Source organism: Erpetoichthys calabaricus, chromosome 1, assembly GCF_900747795.2.
Source record: "Erpetoichthys calabaricus chromosome 1, fErpCal1.3, whole genome shotgun sequence".
NCBI classification, from domain to species: Eukaryota; Metazoa; Chordata; class Cladistia; order Polypteriformes; family Polypteridae; genus Erpetoichthys; species Erpetoichthys calabaricus.
The window spans coordinates 341,381,794-341,404,868 of record NC_041394.2 but is presented as its reverse complement, the minus strand read 5'-3'; the positions used below and the strand labels follow the sequence as shown (position 1 = coordinate 341,404,868).

At 40.3% G+C, this 23,075-nt stretch overlaps 1 protein-coding gene across 2 annotated transcripts in view; it reads right to left on the bottom strand.

The window, feature by feature from the left end:
• Nucleotides 1-6,456: 6,456 nt before the first annotated feature.
• Nucleotides 6,457-23,075, bottom strand: part of LOC114667726 (gastrula zinc finger protein XlCGF8.2DB-like) — a 31,563-nt gene continuing 14,944 nt past the window's right edge. For both annotated transcript variants that reach the window (XM_028823150.2, XM_028823165.2), the window contains exon 4: nt 6,457-10,200. In XM_028823150.2, coding sequence (XP_028678983.1) covers nt 9,587-10,200 — 614 coding nt within the window. In that variant the 3' untranslated portion in view covers nt 6,457-9,586. The remainder of the gene's footprint in view (nt 10,201-23,075) is intronic.

The following is a 23,075-nucleotide window of genomic DNA, read 5'->3' as shown; positions in this document are numbered from 1 at the left end:
CCAAGCTGCATCTTAGTTTCAGGGTGTTGGCAATCTTCTTATAGCCGAGGCCATCTTTATGAAGAGCAACAATTGTTTTTTTCAGATCCTCAGAGTGCTCTTCGCCATGAGGTGCCATGTTGAACTTCCAGTGACCAGTATGAGAGAGTGTGAGAGCGATAACACCAAATTTAACACATACCTGAGACCTTGTAATGCTAATGAGTCACATGACACTGGGGAGGGAAAATGGCTAATTGGGCACAATTTGGACATTTTTCACTTAGGGGTGTACTCACTTTTGTTGTCAGCGGTTTAAACATTAATGGCTGTGTGTGGAGTTATTTTGAGGGGACAGCAAATTTTTACAACATTATACAAGCTGTACACGGACTACTTTACATTGTGTCAAAGTGTCATATCTTCAGTGTTGTCCCATGAAAATATATAATAAAATATTTACAACAATGTGAGGAGTGTACTCACTTTTGTGAGATACTGTATATATGAATATGTATGTGTATGTTTTCAGTCAACGTAACAGATATACAGTACATAGATTAGTATGAAACCAATGGCAAAAGACACATACATTTTGTGGTTTTGCTTTGGAAGCAGAACCAAGAAATCTTGATAGTTTATACGTTTAATAAATGCTGAATTCACAGGCCTCAAAACTAACGAGTCCACCAGTTTGATAACAGGCACAAAAAGGAATTGTAATCAACAGCAGGGACATGTAATGTAGGCATCAGTACTCCACCGTCACAGTGGAGAAGCTCTGGGGAAGTGGGTGGAGTTGAGAGATGCTGTTGACAGGGACGTCACCATATGGGCCTCAGAATATCTCTGGGCAGTGAATTGGTCCAAGGCTTCAGACTGTCTGGGCTGCAGCTGGACTCTTTTGGGACCTCCTTAAGACTCACAATTCAACGTCTTGGCCCAATTGTTATATTTTAGTTGATGTGCCCACAGCAGTATTTTCGTTATGGTGGCCAACATGTGGAGATCTCAGATTCTAAATCTGAATGTCAAGACAAGGGTCAATAGTTGGTGAAAAAAAAAAAAAAATTACTGTACAAGGTTTAGAACTGGAAGACCACCTGGAACATGCAATTTAATGTAGAAAAAGTGCAAAGTGTTACAACTGGGCAATGGGAGACACCTTCATAAAGGAAGTGACGTCTTAACGGAGATGTAGTAGTTTACATTCACACATGTTCATTAACTAAGCCATGCACAGAAGCAATTAAAAAAAGCAAATGTTAAATTCAACAGTTTTTATTATATAACCGAAGTCAAGCGACATTCTGCTCAAACTATATAATGCACTAGTAGGACTGCATATGGAGTATTGTGTGCAGTTCTGGTCACCAAGGTACAAGAAAGACCTAGCAGCATCCGAAGCTGTGCAGAGGACAGCAACCAAGTGCATCATGGGACTTAAGGACATGACTTACTGTGACAGACTCGGAGAATTAAACCCGTTTAGTCTGAGCAGAGAAGACTGTGTGGGTTTTAAACACCTGCCTGAGGTTCCCTCAAAGTCATTGATAAAGGAGATCCAGCAGGATTCTTTCAGCTTAAGGGTGAATCACATACTCAAGGACATCAGTGGGAATGAAGGGGAAGTGCATTTAAGACTGAAGCCAGGAAGCACTTCTTTACACAAAGAGTTGTGGGACTCTGAAACAAACTACTGAGCCATGGAGTTGAAGCAGAACCCTGGACAACCTTTGAGAAGAATCGGGATGAGATATCAGGACAGCTTAGTTATTAGCTAAACAAACGGCTTGTTGGACTGAATGGTCTCCTCTCATTTGTCAGATTTCTTATGTTCTAAGTCCCACCCTCACAGAAGGTCCAGAGAGAGCCTTTACTTATTTAGATCTGTACAATAACTTCTAAAAAGATTGTAACAGATGGCTCCCCATTTTAAAAGGTCTCTTGCTGCATGCAATAACACAGGCTAAGTGTAGATTCTCTTCATTTATTAGTCACCTGGTAGACCGCCTACCATAGGTTAAAGATTCCAGGTTCTTCTCTATATACACATTAGGAAGTTTTTTAAAGCACAAAAAAAAAAAATTTCATATGCAGAGAATTCCTCCCAGAATGAACTACACAAGTCAGTACATAACCATAAAGTGCCATTAAACTTCCAGGACATTTAAGAGTGCAGCCGTTGATTTTCAAAATTCCTGCTTTCCAGCCATCTAGCGGCTAAATAAAAGCATACAGTGCTGAACCTTTCATTTTCAAAACAACAGTGGATGAGTCCCATTAGTAATAAAAAGCATTAAAGATTCATAAAAGAATTTAGACATTGAATTAGTTTATATCAACTTTATTAATCCCAAGGGGAAAGTCAGAGGATGCATTTCTACTGTGACTTAAAAGTACGATTATGATTTGTAAACTGAAAGTGTCAACTGAAATGAATGAAATGTGCCTTAGTCGTCGTCATCAAAGATATTCACAGCACTGTGACGCTTCATAATTATGTGGCATGAAGCAGACAAAGATACAGCTTGTTGTTCAATTGCTATTGAGTTTAAATGCAATAATTATTGTGTTGGAGTTTTAATGTGATGTTACCTAGTTTAAAATGCACTGCTATCTTATTTAAACACAATTTTTATTTCCGATATGGCTCTACCTCGGTAAGATCTTACATTATGGGTACAAGCTATAAGTTGTGCAAACAAGATGTGTACCTTACATGCACAAGTCCTTATCTTGTGGGAATAAGAGCAGTATTTGTATGCACACTACATACTGTATTATTACCTCCGTATGACCATGTGTGTTTCTTGTTGCGTCAAAGACAAGTAGAGTAAGCCTCAGCACAGCTGGTTGTGGCGACTTTGTGACTCCAAATGGGACGGTGAACAGAATTGATAACTTATAACACAAACAATGTCTTTAAGGTACATCATACTTTTCTACTTTATACAAATACAGGAAATTAAAATATTGACCAATGTGAATTTCCCCTTGGGATTAATAAAGTATCTATCTAATCCAATGATCCACATTGACCATAATTACTGAGAGATGCTACAGATTATTCATGGTTTCCTTTAATTGAATTTCATTAAATTCCATGACCAGCTAAAATAATAAAATAAAAAAACTTCATTTTTATTAATTACTCATATTAACCTCCTTAGCGTTACATGACATTTTTATTAAACCTCATCTTTCTACTGTAAAACGTGCAAGGCTAAAAAGTACAAAGTCAGAAGTGAAGGAAGGTCTACAAAAAAAATTCTTTTTCCAGGTGCCAATGTTTTTTTGAATAGATTTTGGGTATTTTGAGGGTGCTGAATTCAAAAATCCCATTACTTTTGCTGAATTGGTTCTAGTTTTTGAGATAATGGACATCCATGAAAATAATGCATTCCCCCAATGCGACTTGTGTATGATAACAAATGCAATAACTTTTGGTCTGTCTTTTGACTCTTTAACAGTGTCTTAGGTAGTGAAATATCCCATATAATTATTTTGTATTTCAATTTGTAGGCCTACAATGCTATACAAGCGACTTTTTGAACCCAGAATTCAACTGTGAATTTGCAGAGGAAAGAAGTCGGCTACAGTATAAGTTTGTCAACCCAGTCTTGGTTTATACCCAAAAAGTTCTGTCTTAATAAGTATATAAATACACATAAAAATGATGACTTCATCAAGAAGAGCCTGTATCAACAATCCTGATGTATTCTGCTACATCTGTGGAGAGTACATGGTTGAAAAACAAAGAAGAAATATCACAGACTTTGTGCATCGAGTATACCTGGCTTATTTTGAAGTACAGTTTGGAGGCCAGGATAAGTCTTGGGCTTCACATATGGTTTGCAAAACATGTGTGGAGCACCTACTGTACGACAGGGGACAAAAAGTGAAAGAAAACGTTTAAACTTTGGTGTGCCAATGGTATGGAGAGAACCGAAAAACCACCATGACGATTGTTCTTTTTGTGTTTGTAACGACTAAAGCCTGTAATCTTTACAAGAAAGCTCGGTGGGATTATCCTGATTTGGAATCAGCAAGACGACCTATTCCACATGGCAATGACGTTCCCATACCAGTGTTTACCAGACTACCAAACTAGCTACTGTCAGACTCTGAAGAGAGGCAGGGATTGGAGTGTATGGCAGGTAGTAGCAGTGGAAGTGAATTTGAGGGAAGCTCTTCAACGCCTGAACCATTAAGCCAAAAAGAACACAACGACCTGATTCGAGACTTACATCTGTCCAAACAAGCATCTGAACTTCTAGCGTCCAGACTTAATGAACAAAATCTTATAATGGCGGAAGTTAAAATTACAGCCTATCTCAGACAAGAGAAGAGAGGCTTCTCCCATATTTCAACCAAGAGGAAGAACTTGCATACTGCAATGATATCCCAGGAATTGTACTTCAAATGGGACTAACAGAATATCAACCAGAAGACTGTCGGCTTTTTATAGACAGCTCAATTAGAAGCTTGAAATGTGTTCTCTTGCACAAGGGTAACCATTATATGTCTCTTCCCATTGCTCACTCAACAAAACTTAAAGAATATGAAAATGTAAAAATAGTATTACAGAAAATCCGTTATCATGAACATCAGTGGTCGATTTGTGTTGATCTGAAGATGGTGAACTTCTTGCTTGGACAGCAATCTGGATACACAAAATACCCATGCTTCATGTGCCTCTGGAATAGCAAGGCAAAGCAAGATTATTGGACAAAAGTGTCATGGCCTACAAGGGAAGAAATGATCGTTGATGCTGCGAATATCATCAACAAGCCACTGGTGGGCAAGAACAAAATCATTCTCCCACCGCTTCATATTAAGCTAGGATTGATGAAGCAATGTGTTAGGGCTTTGGACAAAACAGGTAATTGCTTCAAGTACATTTGTAGATCATTCCCTGGACTGAGCATGGAAAAACTAAAAGCTGGAATCTTTGATGGTCCTCAGATTCGTAAACTCATGAACGATTCCAATTTTACCAAATGCATGAATAACACTGAGGCTTCGGCCTGGAAGAGTTTTGTCTCTGTTCTGAAGAACTACTACAGAGCAGACAATTATGAAGAATTGGTGCAAGATATGCTTGTTAACTATCGAAATTTGGGAGTTAATATGAGCATAAAGATGCACGATCTCCATAGCCATTTAAACAGATTTCCAGATAACCTTGGAAACTTCAGCGAGGAACAAGGCGAGAGGTTCCACCAGGATATGAAGGTGATGGAGGAAAGATATCAAGGCAGATGGGACATACACATGATGGCATACTACTGTTGGAGTCTCCAACGTGATTGTCCTGATGACACACATAAAAGGAAATCGCATAAACAGTGTTTTTTGAAGCATTGACATTATTAATATTGTATTAATCAAATCATACATAACTTTTTTCCTGTCACTGAGATGTTTTTAATTTCTTTTTTGTATGATGTTAGACTGTTTACTTACTAGTTGTAACTAAAATAAAAATATTCTTGCAATTCTGAATGCTTTTCAAACATGTTGCGTTAATTAATTATTAAATATCTCAGAAACTAGAGCCAATCTGGCAAAACCAAAGGCATATTCTTAATCAGCACCATAAACTTGATATAAAACCGTTCAGACATCGTTGGCACCAAAATCACTGTATACCAGTGATTATAATATGAAGAGCACACTGCACATGTGCGAGTGACAAGCGTCACTTTCGGATTCATCAGAATCTCTTTTGGTTTCACTGCCGGAGGACAGATTCACATCATCATCACTGGTGATGGGAGTCATTTCTTAGATGCCATTATGAGGCTAGGAGAAGGCGCGTCTACACCATTGCCAGAATACGCTAATGCTTACAACAAGAAGTGTCTACACTGTTGCCTAAGTAACACTCGGCCCTAATGCTGTCGCCATTTTTACAGCCGAAGTAAACATCGAGTGTTTCGTGAGACGCGTCTAAACTGATGCCCAAGTATCACTTGGGACTAACGCTTTTAGTGACTCTCAGCTCTAATTGCTAAGGAGGTTAATAAAAAGACACAGCAGAAAAACAAGAATGATGTTTTAATGTAGAGAGCGGCACTATGACCACGTAGCAGCAGTAAAAATGACCTCATCTCTATGAATAGCAGGAGCACAAAACCCTCGGGGTCCCTGTGCACTAACAGTTTTTGTGCAGGGCAGACGTGAGGCTAACAGATAATCTACAGTAATAGAGGTATAAATTACCCAATCTCTCTGAATGGCAGGAACAGAAAAAGGGTCTGGACCCCTGTACCCTAACTGATTAACCTCACGTCCGCCCTGCACACACTCTAGGATTTGATGTGTGTCACGGTGATGACCTGAAGTGCGGTGCTATTAGGGAGTGTGCCTCCCCTACTGGGATACCCGGCTGCAGTACATGAAGCACCCCTCTACTCCAGAGAGAGAAGATGAAAATAAAACAAAAATAGATAAACAATATACAAAAAAGTGAAAAATCAACACAGATTAGGTTTATTACATGTCAATGAAGTAAAGATAGACTTTAGAGGGGCAATTATTACATTAAATTACAGAATTATGGTTTACCTTTAACAAGAATTCTCCATGGTTTCCTTTGCCCTGTTTGGTACCCAGTTTTACCTTTAAAATGATCCCTCATGAGCTCTTATGTAAACTATGGAATTAACCACAATTAAAGTCAAGGCAGATTATTAACTCTCCAACATAACCGGGTGTATGCCAGTTGTCTCCTAATGCATATTCATATTTCTAATGCACTCCAATAGAAAACTTACAGTCTACAGAATAATTGTACTCACACATGTAACCAGCTTGCATTCAAATGACAATAATCCATCTTCAATATAACAAAATTAAATGGCAAATACAAATCAGAGAGTCCGTGTTGAACTGAAGAATGCTCTGGACGAGAGTCCACTCTTGTTTCATTTAAATGCTCTCTCCTGAATCAGGGAGAAAAACTAAATAAGGACAGCTTAGAAATAAGTCACATACTTTGCAGTTCAGTGGAAGATAAAATAAGATGTGCAGAAATTCTTCAGTAATTTACCAAGAGACAATATATTGCTGCTCAAAGTTCACTCTTGTACGCAAAAACACAACATTCACTTAATAAGTCACCTGTGCTTTCCTTGGTCACTACGACTCTAGATTAGACTAAGGTCGGCAGGTTGAGTTCCAGTAGCAACGAAGATACTTCTCTCTGCTTGCAGGAAAGTATACACCTCATCTGTTACCACTCACATTAAAAGGGACAACGCAACAGTGGCATCCAGGGACAGTGGCACTCCTCTGACCCCTTGAAGGCTCCAAGGTCTTGTTTGAACCCCCCCCCCGACTCTGTCTTCTGTAAGTAACCAGCAGTTTTTACAGCTGGGTGCCCCCTAGCATTTCAGTAAGTGGGCTCATAAAAAAAAAAAATTGTCACAATATCAGGTGTGCCCAACATACAGATAGTGTTTGCACAATAAGGGTGTACTCACACTGGCAATTTGTTCTGATTGCCCGAGCACGTTTGTCCACATGTAACTCCGCAAAATCTAGTTCATTTGACTAGTGTGAAGCTCGGGCACGTAGGGCCACCCTAACCCCGACACAGACAGGCAGAAGACAGGTTTTGCACCCAGCACACGGTTTATTTACAGTGCAAAAATCACCAACACAGTCTCTGCCGCCAGCCCATCTGCCTCCACTCCTCCTCCTCAGGCTTTGTCGTCTTCCTCCTGACTCTGGCCACTGAATGGTGGGGACTGGCTCCCTTTATAGGCACCCAAATGAGTTTATTCCGGCCACACATCCGGATCTGAAAATGTCCATGTGCTCCATGGCGGTGGCCCAGCTGGAAAACAAGAGGGCTGCCCTCTGTTGGTCTAGGGGAGAAACTGCCTTGAAACTACTCTCTCTCCCCCAGTCCTTCCATATTCTGGGCGTCCTAGGCGGGTAAGTGTTCTGGCTGTCCGCCACACTAGTGTTATCACTCCATGCCAGGCCAACTGTGCCGTGCCCTGGCCTGCTTGAAAGAGGTGGGCCCGAGCATGGCTCCGTAGAATTCGGGGACACTATGATCACTAAATATTCCCAACCACGGAAAACAGACAAGTGACAAGTCAGATATTGAATGAAATGAGAATTGCACGATTTTTATTCTCGCCTTACACATAAATGTGAACTGGAGTTGGCAAGAAAAGCTGCAAAATCCTCCTTTAACATCATTGGTCACCGTAAAAATCTTCTCGTATGTCAAACATGATTAATAGCAAAACGCTGTGCTGCACAATGAACAAGTCTGTAGGAGAGTAGAGTGTTATCCTGCCCTGCATGACTCCAAAACTACCCCAAAATTAAGTAAAATTATTTTGACATGCATGATGTCACTCCGTGTTCGGACCTTGTTTTGGCTTTACACGAAGTTGCATGGTGATGACAAGAGCGTGCCCGGGCCCTGAACATTAAGCACAGTGTGACTGCAGGCCAGAGGGATAGTAGGGTGTGGGTTAGGAGACAAATGTGCTTGGGCTCGGTACAAAACAAACGTGCCTAGTGTGAGTACGGCCTAAATATCTTGTGGCCTGAACACATCACTTGTGCAAATAAAGCTTTGTTTGTGCAACACACCACTTTTGGGACTTCAGGGGCTCCGTACAAAACAACTAAAAAAAAAATTCCCTCAACATGCTTCTTTAAGGGCAAGTTCTAGGAAGCTGATGTTTCTTTAGGTGCTGGCAAGACACAGAAGGCACTGCGCTTTACAACTTTGAATGAAGTGTTCAAATCTGACTGTGGGGAAAATGTATTTTCAGTTTCCAGGTCAGAACAGTGGGAGGGAGCTTGGGAACGACCTTACCAAATGAGGAGCAAAAGGCGCACAACGACGCTTTTTGTTCTGAATGATATACGGCATTCTATTGGCTGTGCTAGAGCATCACCTCCATTGACAACACACCTGATTGGTCTCTCTTATGAATTCATAACAGTTTGGTTGGTGCAACGATTAATGAGAAGTTGCTGGAAAACGTGCGAGATTTGGCCTAAAGAAAATGTAGTGGGGTTAAAATAAAAGTAGCCATGAATTAAATTTCCTCAAGTAAGGTATAAATACCTGAGTAACAAAGTAGTTGTACTCTGTTACTTTACAGCTCTGCTTTTTGTAGATTTCAAATTTTAAACAAGCCCTCCTGGCATATTCTTTTGTCAGTCATTCTGGATTTGCTGCCTAGAAGTAGCAGTAGACCACCTCCTCGTTATCTTCAAAAGGACCACGGGACCGTGTCCAGCCCTCTTAATTTCATGTTCAAATTCTGCTTTGGTGGTCTTGTCTTGTTCTTCAGTACTGGATTGTCACGACATTGGAGGTGGTCTTCTCTAAATCTGAAGATGCTGCAATACCAGTATCACCAGCACTCTACACAAATGCTGAGCCAGAGGGTTGGCACCTTTTTATTCTGAGAAACAATTGGGGATCCTTTTCACACTCGAAGAAGAGTTTCGACTTGGTAAGATTTAGTATAGATCTTAAACAATGAAGCCCCCAGACTTCAGCGTGTAGGAGGGTTCCATTCCACTCCTTCCTCCATTTCTTCGTTCTTCAGCTGCCCATCTGCTACTTCAAAGATTTCTCCTTCTCTCCTGAATGAACTTTAAAGTGGATCTTAAGACTGTTCAAATGTGCAAACCTTTTACCACATTCAGTACAGCAATATGGCTTCTCCCCAGTGTGGATTTTTGTATGGCTACGAAGATTGCTCACCGTTAAAAATTTTTTGCCACATTCAGAACAGGAATACGGCTTCTCTCCTGAGTGAATTCTCATGTGGCTCCGGAGATTGCTCATTGTCAAAAATTTCTTGCCACATTCCGAACAGGAATACGGCTTCTCTCCAGTGTGAATTTTAATGTGTCTCCAAAGGTGGTTTCTGCGACAGAATTGTTTGCCACATTCCAAACAGCAATACGGCTTCTCCCCCGTGTGGATCTTCGTGTGGCTTTGAAGATGGCTCCGCTCTGAAAACTCTCTGCCACATTCCAAGCAGCAGTACGGCTTCTCTCCCGTGTGAATTCTGACATGGCTCTCGAGGTGGTTCCTTTGCAAAAACTTCCTGCCACATTCAAAACAAGAATAGAGCTTCTCTCCGGTGTGGATTCGAGTGTGTCTCAGGAGAGTGCACCTGTGGCTGAACTGTTTGCCACATTCAGAACAGCAGTGAGGTTTGTCTCCTGTATGAAGTACAAAAGAAAAAAAAAATACACATTTTTTTTCATTTCACCGTCTTGATGACATTAAATCACAACATTACATACTGTTAAAAAAATGATTGAAATTATGAACAACATTCTGTAAGTATAAGCAATTGTAAAATGTAAGTTGCACGTGCAAAGCCACTCGACTTGTTCATTTTCCCTTCTGTATTAGAAAATAATCACAATCACTGGAACCAAGAAGTGAAAAACAGTCTAACAAAATAATGTTGCGAGAGAGTCAGGTGACATGATTATTGATCAGAGTTTTTAAAATTATATTTCATCGTGTCATCAAATTCTTAAAATCTTTATCTAATTTAATGAAAATATGTTTTCATATAAAAGTGAAAATCTTCAGTTATCACAAAATTGAAGCGTTTCATTTATAAAACAAAGTGCCATCCCACACATGCAAAATGCACCTTTAATGATCAGAATGCGTCCCACCGTTTCTCCACAATTACACCCACGCCACTCAACTTGGAAATATACTGTATGTCAAAAAGATTTATTTAAATCACCAAAGCAAAACAGAGGACTGGAAAAAGTAGAGTAGTAATGCGCAGGCCTACACGTTTTAAACCAAAATGAACAGAATCTTCCATAACTTGGAATTATTTTATTTTCAATAATGAACATTTATGTAACCATCTAAAACTGAACCACCAATATATAGAGCATTGTGAAGAGTGAATGAAAGAAGGAAGGCGGCACCGGGTCCCAGTAACATCAGGTCAGTGACACTGATAACCATTAATAGAACCATTGGGCAGAATACTCTAAAATTAAAGTATTTAGATATGGGATATTGAATATGCAGTACAGTGGTACCTCTGGTCACGACCATAATTCGTTCCAACACTCTGGTCGTGACCCGAACGTAATTTCCCTCATAAGATCGTATGTAAATACAATTAATCCGTTCCAGGCGTACAAACTGTATGTAAATATATATTTTTTAAGCACAAAAATAGTTAATTATACCATAGAATGCACAGTGTAATAGTAAACTAAATGTAAAAACAATGAATAACACCAAGAAAACCTTGAACAACAGAGAAAACTAACATTGTAACAGTTTGTGCTACAGCCTTACGATCCACTCGCTGTAAACACTTTGAGTTTTAAGCACTGGGGAAAAAATTAAATGCCACTTTTCTTGCGAAACTTTTCAAACCGTCCTCTACTGGCTTTAAATTCCTCCTCTTCGCTGCTCGAAGTTTTTTTTTTTTTTTTTTTTTTTACAGCAAATCACCATGAATCTTCCTGGCTTTCTCGCATATGATCGCCTCGCTTACGCCATCCCCTGCAAGTTGCTTCTCGTTCAACCACACTAGCAACAGTTTTTCCACCTCTTCCAGCACTCGAGGCCTCTGCTTGGTTAACATTATAACTCCTTTTGCGACATCAGCTGCTTTGTTAGGCCCTGTATACGCAAACAAAAGTAAATGGGAAACAGAGCATGGGAAATCATTGGCACGTAGTGAAACTGGCCGCCACTGTTTTTGGTTCGCCACCAGAGCGTGTGGTCGTGAACAGATGCAAAATTTTGGCAAACTTTTTCATCGTAACCCAATTTGTACGTGTTTGGAAATGTTCGTGACCAGAGGTTCTACTGTATTCAATAACTAACACTTTTACAAAACTGGGTAAAGAGAACAAGACTTATGAAGGAGTTCAGCTCACCTAAAAAGCAAACAAAGGCCGCGAGAATCAGCTGCTTGTCGCAAACCATTTGCATCAACACAGAGAGAGAGAGAGAGAGAGAGAAACAGCAAGAGAGCGCTAGGCTTTCCAACACATTTAGAACCAAATCTCCCAATGCTTGAGCATTAAATTAACCAGCTACACACACACACACAAGCAGTGAACAAACGAAACAGGACGTGAACAATACAGAAACAAACAACGAGCGCTAGACAGAGACTGGGGATCTGTGACCGGCCAGGACATTACAGCAGGGTATGCTTATCACTTCACCTGCATAGTTCTTGGCAAATTCAAGTTTCTGGAACCCCCCCCCCCCCCTACAGTATTAGTATTGCATGAAGTAGATTTGAAGTCGTATGTTTCCATACTCTTAGGGTGAATTCTTTAAAACTCACTTTATAACCCCCTCAGATTTTATACTAACAAGCTACACATCTGCCATATTGTTTAAGACATCTACATTGTGCAGGGCAAAAGTAATATTTTTCCCCAAACAATGCTAACAGTCCTCAGAGTATTTCATTTTTTATTGACTATTTCACAATTCCAGTGGGTCACAAGTTTACATGCACTTTGTTAACTGAGCCTTTAAACAATTTAGAAAATTCCAAAAAAATGATGTCAAGGCTTTAGACCATTAGCTCCTGGGGGTATTTTCCGTACGTTGCTTAAATCATCCGAGATCAGATGCCTCATCTTGGATGAGTTAATGCCGGTGAAACTCATCCGGGACAAGTCGTTTTTTTTTTTTTTTTTTTTTTTTTTTTTTTTACAAACAAAGCCGTGTAGTAGATTAGTCTAGCTGGATCTAATCATCCGAGATGAATGCGCGCGCCCGCGCTGATTGAAAACCCCAAATATATTGAGTCTAGAAAACATGATCAGCAAGTCTTTGATAGGCTGTAACAAAATGACGAAAGAACGGGCGCATTTTTTTTTTTTTTCCCCCCCACACACGTGGCGCAAGACCTTTTATTCGAAGGACATCAAGAATTTCAAGATGTAATATGCACAAGGGGTAACACTGCAAAAGCAGCCCAAACCAGAAAAGACAGCTGGCAAAAAGTGACCGACAAATTAAACGCTAAGTAGTGTGCATTGTACTTACTGAATGCAGCGTTTCATTTCCTATGTGTCAGATTAATTATTATTTAATATGTCATAATTCCAGATCAAATGTGAGGACAAGGAGAACATGGGAACAGGTTAAAGTGAAGTACAAGAATATACTTCAAACTGGTAAATATTGGTATATAACTATTTAAAGAATTGTTGACATAAAGAATCATATATAATATAAAAAACATTCATTCTAAAGCTAATAGGAAGGCAGACAAGCAAAAAACAGGTGGAGGTCCACGCGGTCCAGACCTAAACCCTGCAGAAGAGCTGGCTCTCCAGCAAAATGCCCATCGCCCTGTTTCTGAGGGCATTCCAGGGGGAAGCTCCTCCTCAGAACCAGTGGCAGGATGCAGTGGTCACTTCATTTCAGGTAAAGGATGGTCACTGCATATATTTGTCATCGATGTGTGCCATAGGTATGTTCCATATAGCCCTCTTTTTTTTTTTTGATGGGTCAGTTGCAGGGAATGTCATATCCCTTGAACCTGTGTCTGACCAACGAGATATTGACGAAGGTCAAATATTTGATGAAGTCACTGTGTCCGATTATTCGGATCTGCGTATAATCCAGTGCCCCAATCACATTTGGAAATCCTGGGTAATGATAATTATAGGCCGATTGTGAGATTCTTCATGGAACTGTGGGTGTTTTTGCCTGTGTGTTGCCTACCTGCAATGGCATGAAACGCCTCTTTTATTGTCTGCACATGCAGGTGTCCAGGAAACACTATGAAAATCTGAAGGAAATATTTCAGAGCCAAACAGACTTTACGAATTGTCTGGCAAACTGCACTTTTAGTTAGATTTTCCGCATCACCTACAGTATATGAAAAAGTGCCGCTTGCAAAAAACCTCAAAGCAATGCATACCGTCTGTGTGGTTGTGAGAGCCCAACTTCACCGAGTTTGACTTCGAATATAAGGTGCTAATAAATCTTTGAGTCACAATATTCCCCCTCAGCTAAAGCGGTATCTTTCGAAAAGAATTTCCTCCGGGAGCAATAAAGGATCTTGCCGATCGCGCAAAACCCTCTCTATATGAAATTCTCTTCTTATAATCTGCACACCAATATCAATTGGTCGCTCATTCATGAACAGTGAAGCCATGACTGAATGAATTCCACGCACGGACACTGATTAAGGGTGTGAGCTAATCCTTGTTTACGCAGAACAAACCTGCTCCGAACAGGTTTGAGGATTTGGATGTGTTGCTATGACAACACTTCCAGCAAGAGTTTCGAAAAACCGACAGATCCAGGATCAGGCCAAATCGTCAACAATTACATCCGGCTAAACGAGTAATCCACGTACGAAAAATACCCTCCCCGATAGCCAGCTTGCCTAATTGGAGACAACATGTGGATGGATGTGGAGGCCTACCATCAAACTTAATGCCCCATTTGTTTGACATAATTGGAAAATCAAAAGAAATCGGCCAAGACCTCGGAGGGAAAAAAAAAAAAAAAACTGTGGAACTCCACAAATCTGATTCATCTTTGGGGACAATTTCCAAACACCTGAAGGTCCCACCATCATGTGTACAAACAATAATATAAAAGCATAAACAGCATGGGACTACACAGCCATCATACCACTCAGGAAGGAAATGAATTCTGTCTACTAGAGAAGAATGTACTTTGGCACGAAAAGTGCAAATAAATCCCAGAACAGCAGCAGATGTCAGAGGAAACAGGCAGATGTGTCAATATCCATAGTAAAACGAGTCTAATATCAAGAACACCTGGAAGGCTGCTCAGCAAGGGAGAAGCCACTGCTCCACAGCCACCATAAAAAAAGCCAGCTTGCAGTTTGCATTGGCACATGGGGACAAAGATCTTGCCTTCTGGAGAAATGTCCTCCGGTTTGATGAATTCAAGATCAAACTGTTTGGTCACAATGACCATTGTTATGTTTGGAGCTAAAAGAGCAAGCCAAAGAACAGCATCCCTACTGTCAAAAAAAAGGGGGAGTGAGCATCAGGTTCTGGGGGTGCTTTGCTGAAGCAGGGACTGGTGCACTTCACAAAATAGATGGCATCATTAGGAAGGAAAATGATGGAGATATACTGCAACAACATCTTAAGAGCTCAGCAAGGAAGTTGAAGCTCAGTCACAAATGAGTCTTCCAAATGGACAAGGACCCCAAGCACACCTTCAAAGTTGTGGCAAAATGGCTTAAGGACAACAAGATCAAGGTACTGGAGTGGCCATCCCAAAGCCTGGATGTCAATTTGATTTACATTAGAGTGCAGAATTGAAAAAGCGTGTGCAAGCTAAGATGCCTATAAACCCATCTCAGTTACACCAGTTCTATCTGGACAAATGGGCCAAAATTCCAGCAACTTATTGTAAGAAACTTGTGGAAGGCGACCCAAAATGTTTGACTCAAGTTAAACAATTTAAAGGCAATGCGACCAAATATGAAGAAAGTGTACGTCAACTTGTAACCCACTGGAACTGTGATACAGTCAATAAAAAGTAAAACACTCTGAGGTCTGTGAACATCGTGCAGGGCAAGAGTCATTTTTTTTTTTTCCCCCAACAAAGCAAATGTCTTAAACGATATGCCAAATTTATATATACAGGTGCTGGTCATAAAATTAGAATATTTATTTCAGTAATTCCATTCAAAAAGTGAAACTTGTATATTGGATTCATTCATTACACACAGACTGATGTATTTCAAATGTTTATTTCTTTTAATGTTGATGATAATAACTGACAACTAATGAAAGCCCCAAATTCAGTATCTCGGAAAATTAGAATATTGTGAAAAGGTTCAATATTGAAGACACCTGGTGCCACACTCTAATCAGCTAATTAACTCAAAACACCTGCAAAAGCCTTTAAATGATCTCTCAGTCGAGTTCTGTAGGCTACACAATCATGGGGAAGACTGCTGACTTGACAGTTGTCCAAAAGACGACCATTAACACCTTGCACAAGGAGGACAAGACACAAAAGGTCATTGCTAAAGAGGCTGGCTGTTCACAGAGCTCTGTGTCCAAGCACATTAATAGAGAGGCGAAGGGAAGGACAAGATGTGGTAGAAAAAAGTGTACAAGCAATAGGGATAACCGCACCCTGGAGAGGATTGTGAAACAAAACTCATTCAAAAATGTGGGGGAGATTCACAAAGAGTGGACTGCAGCTGGAGTCCGTGCTCCAAGAACCACCACGCACAGACGTATGCAAGACATGGGTTTCAGCTGTCGCATTCCTTGTGTCAAGCCACTCTTGAACAAGACACAGCGTCAGAAGTGGCTCACCTGGGCTAAAGACAAAAAGGACTGGACTGCTGCTTTCTGATGAAAGTAAATTTTGCATTTCCTTTGGAAATCAAGGTCCCAGAGTCTGGAGGAAGAGAGGAGAGGCACAGAATCCGCGTTGCGTGAGGTCCAGTGTAAAGTTTCCACAGTCAGTGATGGTTTGGGGTGCCATGTCATCTGCTGGTGTTGGTCCATTGTGTTTTCTGAGGTCCGAGGTCTACGCAGCCGTCTACCAGGAAGTTTTAGAGCACTTCATGCTTCCTGCTGCTGATGAACTTTATGGAGATGCAGATTTCATATTCCAACAGGACCTGGCACCTGCACACAGTGCCAAAGCTACCAGTACCTGGTTTAAGGACCATGGTATCCCTGTTCTTGATTAGCCAGCAAACTCGCCTGACCTTAACCCCATAGAAAATCTATGGGGTATTGTGAAGAGGAAGATGCAATACGCCAGACCCAACAATTCAGAAGAGCTGAAGGCCACTATCAGAGCAACATGGGCTCTCATAACACCTGAGCAGTGCCACAGACTGATCGACTCCATCCCACGCCGCATTGCTGCAGTAATCCAGGCCAAAGGACCCCCAACTAAATATTGAGTGCTGTACATGCTCATACTTTTCATGTTCATACCTTTCAGTTGGCCAACATTTCTAAAAATCCTTTTTTTGCATTGGTCTTAACTGACATTCTAATTTTCCGAGATACTGAATTTGGGACTTTCATTAGTTGTCAGTTATAATCAACAACATTAAAAGAAATAAACATTTGAAATTCATTCATTACACACAGAATGACGTATCTAATATACAAGTTTCACTTTTTGAATGGAATTACTGAAATAAATCAACTTTGTCATGATATTCTAATTTTATGACCAGCACCTGTATATTTTTTTTTAATGTAAAGTCTGTGGAGGGGTTAAAAAGTGAGTTTTACAGAATTCACCCCAGGTTTATAGAAACTTCCGACTTCAACTGTTAATGGGGTGTCAAATACATCATTGGAAACGTAACACAAGCTGAATCCTCAATTCTTACTTTTGTATTCTGAATATGTAATGCTAGTAACAGCCCAATCCTGACCATTAATGACCCATTTATGTTATCAAGCATGCCGATATTCAACAAGCTATCGAAAGCAAACATTAATGAAGCCATCACATTTTATTTATTTATCAAAATACAAGACTCCTGTTCTTCTTCTAGTGTCATCTTCATACCATTCCTCCTGCATTTTTTTTTTTTTAAAAACCTAAGCTGCATTTCATATTATTCCTAATGTCAGACAAAAACTGAAATGGATTTGGAACAAGTGTTGTTTTATGCAACCTCAAATGACATGGAGGTACATGTGACCGTAAAAGTTTATTATAAAATTGATGAGGAATTCACACTGAAAAGCAAAGGCGTGAAATGCTGCTTTCTTTAAATGAGTGCGCCTTTTGTTGGAATATTTTGTCAAGAACGGGGACACCATTGCTCAACGACTGAGGGAAGACCCAACACCACAGCATGTGACAGTGTGCTCTCATCTGAACACCTCTGAAGCTTGCAGCATATTAATTATTAATACAGTGCATCTGTTTACATACTTGAACAATAGATTTTAACTTAAATGACAGTCCTACAAGATTAAGAAGTTAAGATTTTATTTATTTACTAGCCATCCCCCGTGCCTTTGCCCACGTATTAGTGAAACAGGACATTGAGGAGGGCACTGCCTGACTCTCGACTCCTGACGTCACTCACCCCCATCCCCACAGCCTGCAGCCTCGGTCTCGGATTAGCATGAATATATCGCTCCTGCAAGTGAACTATGATAATTAGCTCAATGAGAGAAGTCACAAAATCAACCGGAACGTTCAAGTAAATTATAGAAAAAACTATCTAAATCTGTTAAGTAGTTCTCTCGTTCGCTAACTAAGCAGAGTTAAGGTTACGCCCTGAGGCAGACGCGCGAGTGAGGAGGGCTCCACAGCCCAAGGAGTCTCTCTCGAATTCGCGGTAATAAATCGGTACCACAAGTGAACTATGATACTTAGCGCGATGAGAAAGTCGCAAAATCAACAGAATATTCAAACAAATTCTAGTTAAAAAAAAAAACAAAAAAAAACACTAAAGAATTTTGCGCATGGACCATGAAATTGTTAAAACCGTTTCTTAGCAAGCACCTATGGGCCAAGGGTAACCTACATTCCAAATTTCAAGAATCTAGTCCTTGTGGGTCGGGAGATTTCATGATGAGCGAGTCAGTGGTATTTGGCTTTTATATATAGATTTAATTTTTACATACAAATGCAACTTGTGTTTTCTTACTAGGGCAGAACCCCAATTTAACATTTTCCCACATTTTAAGTTTTTTGAATAGTCAGTGGTGGTGACGGCTATTCCAAAGTAACATTTGTTTTTTGTTCGATGGGAGAGAAGGAACGTTTGTGTTATGCACAAGTATTTGAATATCAGTGACTTGTTGCATTACAAAAACACTCACTCATTTTTAATATGTGTGCTGTATTTAAAAAAAAAAAAAAAAAAAAAGCCATTTTAAAACATTTTTTCAACTAATCCAGCATTTCATTTCACATTAACAGTTTTTAGGACATTCGATGCAAAATGGAGGTTGGAATATTCAGATTAAAAACAAGTAAATACTTGAGTATCTCTGAATGTAGGTTAAAACAGTGGCGGACCGTGTATTTCACATCTAGGCCTTCAGTAGTGCTCCGTCTGAATCAACCCGCCCCTCAAAAACTAATTTATGGTTATAAAAACCATCTTAATATGCAGAAATACAGTATAAAGAGCCGTTGCATCGCAGATAGATAACTCCTATAGCCACAATAAATGCCTTTATTGAATAGACAAACCAGGGGTGAACAAGTTCCTTTCTACTGCAGCTACAGCCGCGACACACATAAAAAACATCAATAATAACTCATGAACTTGCAATATTATTTAGGAAAAATCGCAACATTTTACTCACCAAAAATTCGGATTATTTGTAAACAAAATCCATCCTCCTGTCTTTCCTCAAAAACAGTTCAATTACTCTGTCGTACAGATTATCCGTGCGCTTCAGTTCCATCACGAAGTCCCTTTCTATCGCCATCGAAGCTAATGCTGAAAGTCGAACCTGTCCTGTCATATTTCTGGCATAAGTTTTAATTCACTTTTGGGCTGAAAATGTCTGCTCGACAGAAGCAGTGGACACGGGAATGGTCACCGCCAAACATACCAATGTGTACAGCTGCCCCATGCTCTCATTCAGATTTTTCTGATGAAGGAAGTCAAGGAGATCAGTGGGAGATTTTCCTGCAAAATCATCCATGGCATACATTACAGTTAGTTCTGTTTTTAGCCGAGACAGATCAAAAAGTGCCCCGTGGCTCTCTGTTAAACTGGAGAAGGCTGCATGCGGGAAATTTTTCTTGTATTCCCGAAACTTCTGGGGGTCGAGGAGCGTGACAAACATCAGTTTTTCGTGGTCTTGAAATCTGGTCTGTGTCTGGCAAATAATATTGTCCAGAATCCTGCCATGGAGTTGGCGGTAGTGCGCGCGAGGATCTTGCGCTTGACCTATTCAGTGGCCTCGTAGAGTTCCTCATATCGGCTTCTATCTCGCTCAACTGTGTCACAGAACTCCTTTACCCTAGCCAGACAAAACTGCACATCCAGTTTTTTGTCCTGTAGTATTGAAAAGAGCACGTCTGAATACTCAAAAATGCCATTGAATGTGTGAAGCAAAAAACAAAACTCAAAATCATCCAGATGTGCTTTAAATCCATCAGCACAGCGCACTGTGTCCTCATCATACTCGTCATGATGCTCCAAGATGTGATGAAACAGTTCCTTTAGAGCATCTCTCTTCTCTATCCAATCAATGGGTCTGAATACGGCGACGTTGCCGTACGCCTGCTAGAGGGCCCTAGTGAAACCAACTCAAAATCTGATTGGTTGAAGCAACAGTTTAATTGACATTTATTTTGTGTTAGAGGGCCTGCAGAACGGATTGTGAAGGCCTCTGGGCAGACTTCTTTGACTTTGACCCTGCCTGGCAACAAATGATGGCTGAAATGTATTTTTGTATTAAAGCATTTAACCAATCACATGTCTGGAAGCAGCACAGCCTTCGGAAAAGCTATGAAAGGAAGCGGACAGACTATTTGGAATTATTTAATAAGTATTCATGGACAAAATATAATTAACATCAGTTTGTGATTCAGATATTTTTTTAGTCCAGCAGAGAAGGCCTTGAAGGCCCCGACGGCCCGCCACTGGGTTAAAAGTGGAGTACTTTTTATGTTAAAGGCACATACAGCAATTTTCATTTTACTGGCTCGTGGTGCGGCTGGATTGCATTATCCAAAGTGTCGTGCACAATTGCCACTAAACACACACACACACACACACAGAGCCCTCCACAAAACCAGGATGCTCTGTGTGTAGAAAGTGACGTCATCAGAAAGGAAAGTGCAACAGGGACACTTCACGCACCTGCAATGCACATATATGAAAATGCAGACATAACTGCTCACAATTACTTAAGTATGACAAACACGCGTGTTTTTTTTTTTTTTTGTGGTGGTTTTTTAATATCTAGAGGACTTAAAAGTCAGCGCCCACCTCTCTTTTCTATAAATTGAGACACTTGGGAGTCTACCCTTGTTTCAATAATAAAGTGACTGACTCCGTTGTCGTCTCACTTGGCACCCCATCTCTGTTCAGCTCCCTGTCGTTAACACACGCCAAGTCTGTACATGACTTCTGGGTGGTGATCCATGACCAGCTGTCCTCAGGAGGGCACTACTATAGTCTTTTGGTCTTGCAGATTCACTTTATACAATATCAGAGAATATGCAGCAAAGCTCCTGGTCAAGGGTTTGGTCTCGTCACATCTGGACTACAGCAGCTCTCCGCTAACCAGAATACCAGCATGTGTCGCCAAGCTGCTGCAGAGGCTTCAAAATGCAGCGGCAAAATGCAGTACCAGCCGAGGTGGGCACATGTCATTCATTTCAGATCACTACACTGGCTTCCTGAGACGACATGTATGAAGTTCAAATGCTTGTCTAATGAGTACTCAATGGGTCAACAGGTATGATTATGGAGGCACTTGTGAGATTCAATGCTCTTTCTTGACCACTCAGGTCTGCTGATGATTTGAGTGGAGTTGCAACAACAGCTATAAGACTGAAGGTCTACTATAGTGTTGTGTAAATACGAGGTGTGATCAAAAAAAATACAGTGAATGTGTTAAAAAAATAAATGTTTATTACAGTAAAAGATTTACAACTACTAGTCACCCTCAAAATACCTTCCTCCACTTTGAATGCACGTATACCAACGCTCCGGCCACTTTTGAAAAAAACTTTCTAGAACTGCTTCACAGAGTGTCTTTAGTTGGGCTATCATGGCTGCCTGGAAGTCCTCAATGGATTGAAATCATTTAACTTTCATGGTCATTATCAATTTAGGGAACAGCCAGACGTCGCACGGTGCCAGATCTGGCAATTAAGGTGGATGTGGACACCCCGTAATGTTTTTGTTCGACAGAAATTGTTGTACTAGAAGGGATGTGTGACAAGGAGTGTTGACATTATGAAGAATAAAACCATTTCAACATTTTCCTCGGTTAATGATGTTGAAGGACGTCCTGATCTTTTCTCATCTTCAACAGTCAGATCCATAACGAAATCAATCAAACCACTTGTAAACAGTCTTAATTGTTAGGGCAGTGTTACCATAAACTGATTTTAACATTGGATGGGTTTCCTGAGCATTTCGGAATTTGAAACAAAATTTCATGTTAATGCGTTGCTCGATATCCATTATTAAGGACAAACTTGAACAACACACTTGAACTCAACAAACAACTGACAGTATCAAACAATTTGAAACTCGTCACAAACTCGGCTCTAGGATGGACCCGTCAGAACTGGCTTTGAATTGTTTTGCGTTGCTCTTGGATGGCGCTCTGCATCAACATTCACTTTTTGATCACACCTCGTAAACAGATATAGCAACTGTATCCTTTCATTTTGTATTGTAATTCACTCAAAATTGAACTTGCAGGGAGAAACAGTTTCCGTTTAATGAGTGAGTTTCACAATTGTGAAATCACATGCAAAACCAATTTTAGAATCAATTTCGCAAAATTGTATAAAAACCTTACTCTGCGGTTTCACTCATAACTAATAAGCAAAATGATTTTTTAAAAAAAACATTTTATTGAATTTATTAAAAGCAACTAACATTTTATACAAGCAAGTCAAACTTGACCAAACTAAGTTCAACCCCCACCCATGAGACAGAGAGCTAAAAAGCAAAATTTTAATTGAAACTCTGGTCAAAAATCTTAATGAGATATTTTTCCCTAAATCACGAGCACAAATCTCCAGACATAGCTCTGAGGGTCAGTGGGACGCACATAGACCACCCTACCAGGTCTAGGAGGTGAAGCTGAAGAGAGAACACATCAAGTATTTGTCTCCTCACTCCAGGTACACAACAACCTTCTCTACAGATCATTGCAAGGTCCAAATTCCATTCTCTTAAAAAAACGTTATTCACCTTTATGAATGTTCTGCCTACAGCAAGGAACCCACGAGAACGCACATCACTGCGGCTCATTCAAAGGTGACAATCACACACGCGATGCTCGATAGTTTATACTCCTGTTCTATGATGTGAAAACAAATAAAATGATGGCACACTGCAAGACACCAATTGCACTATGATGAAGTCAAA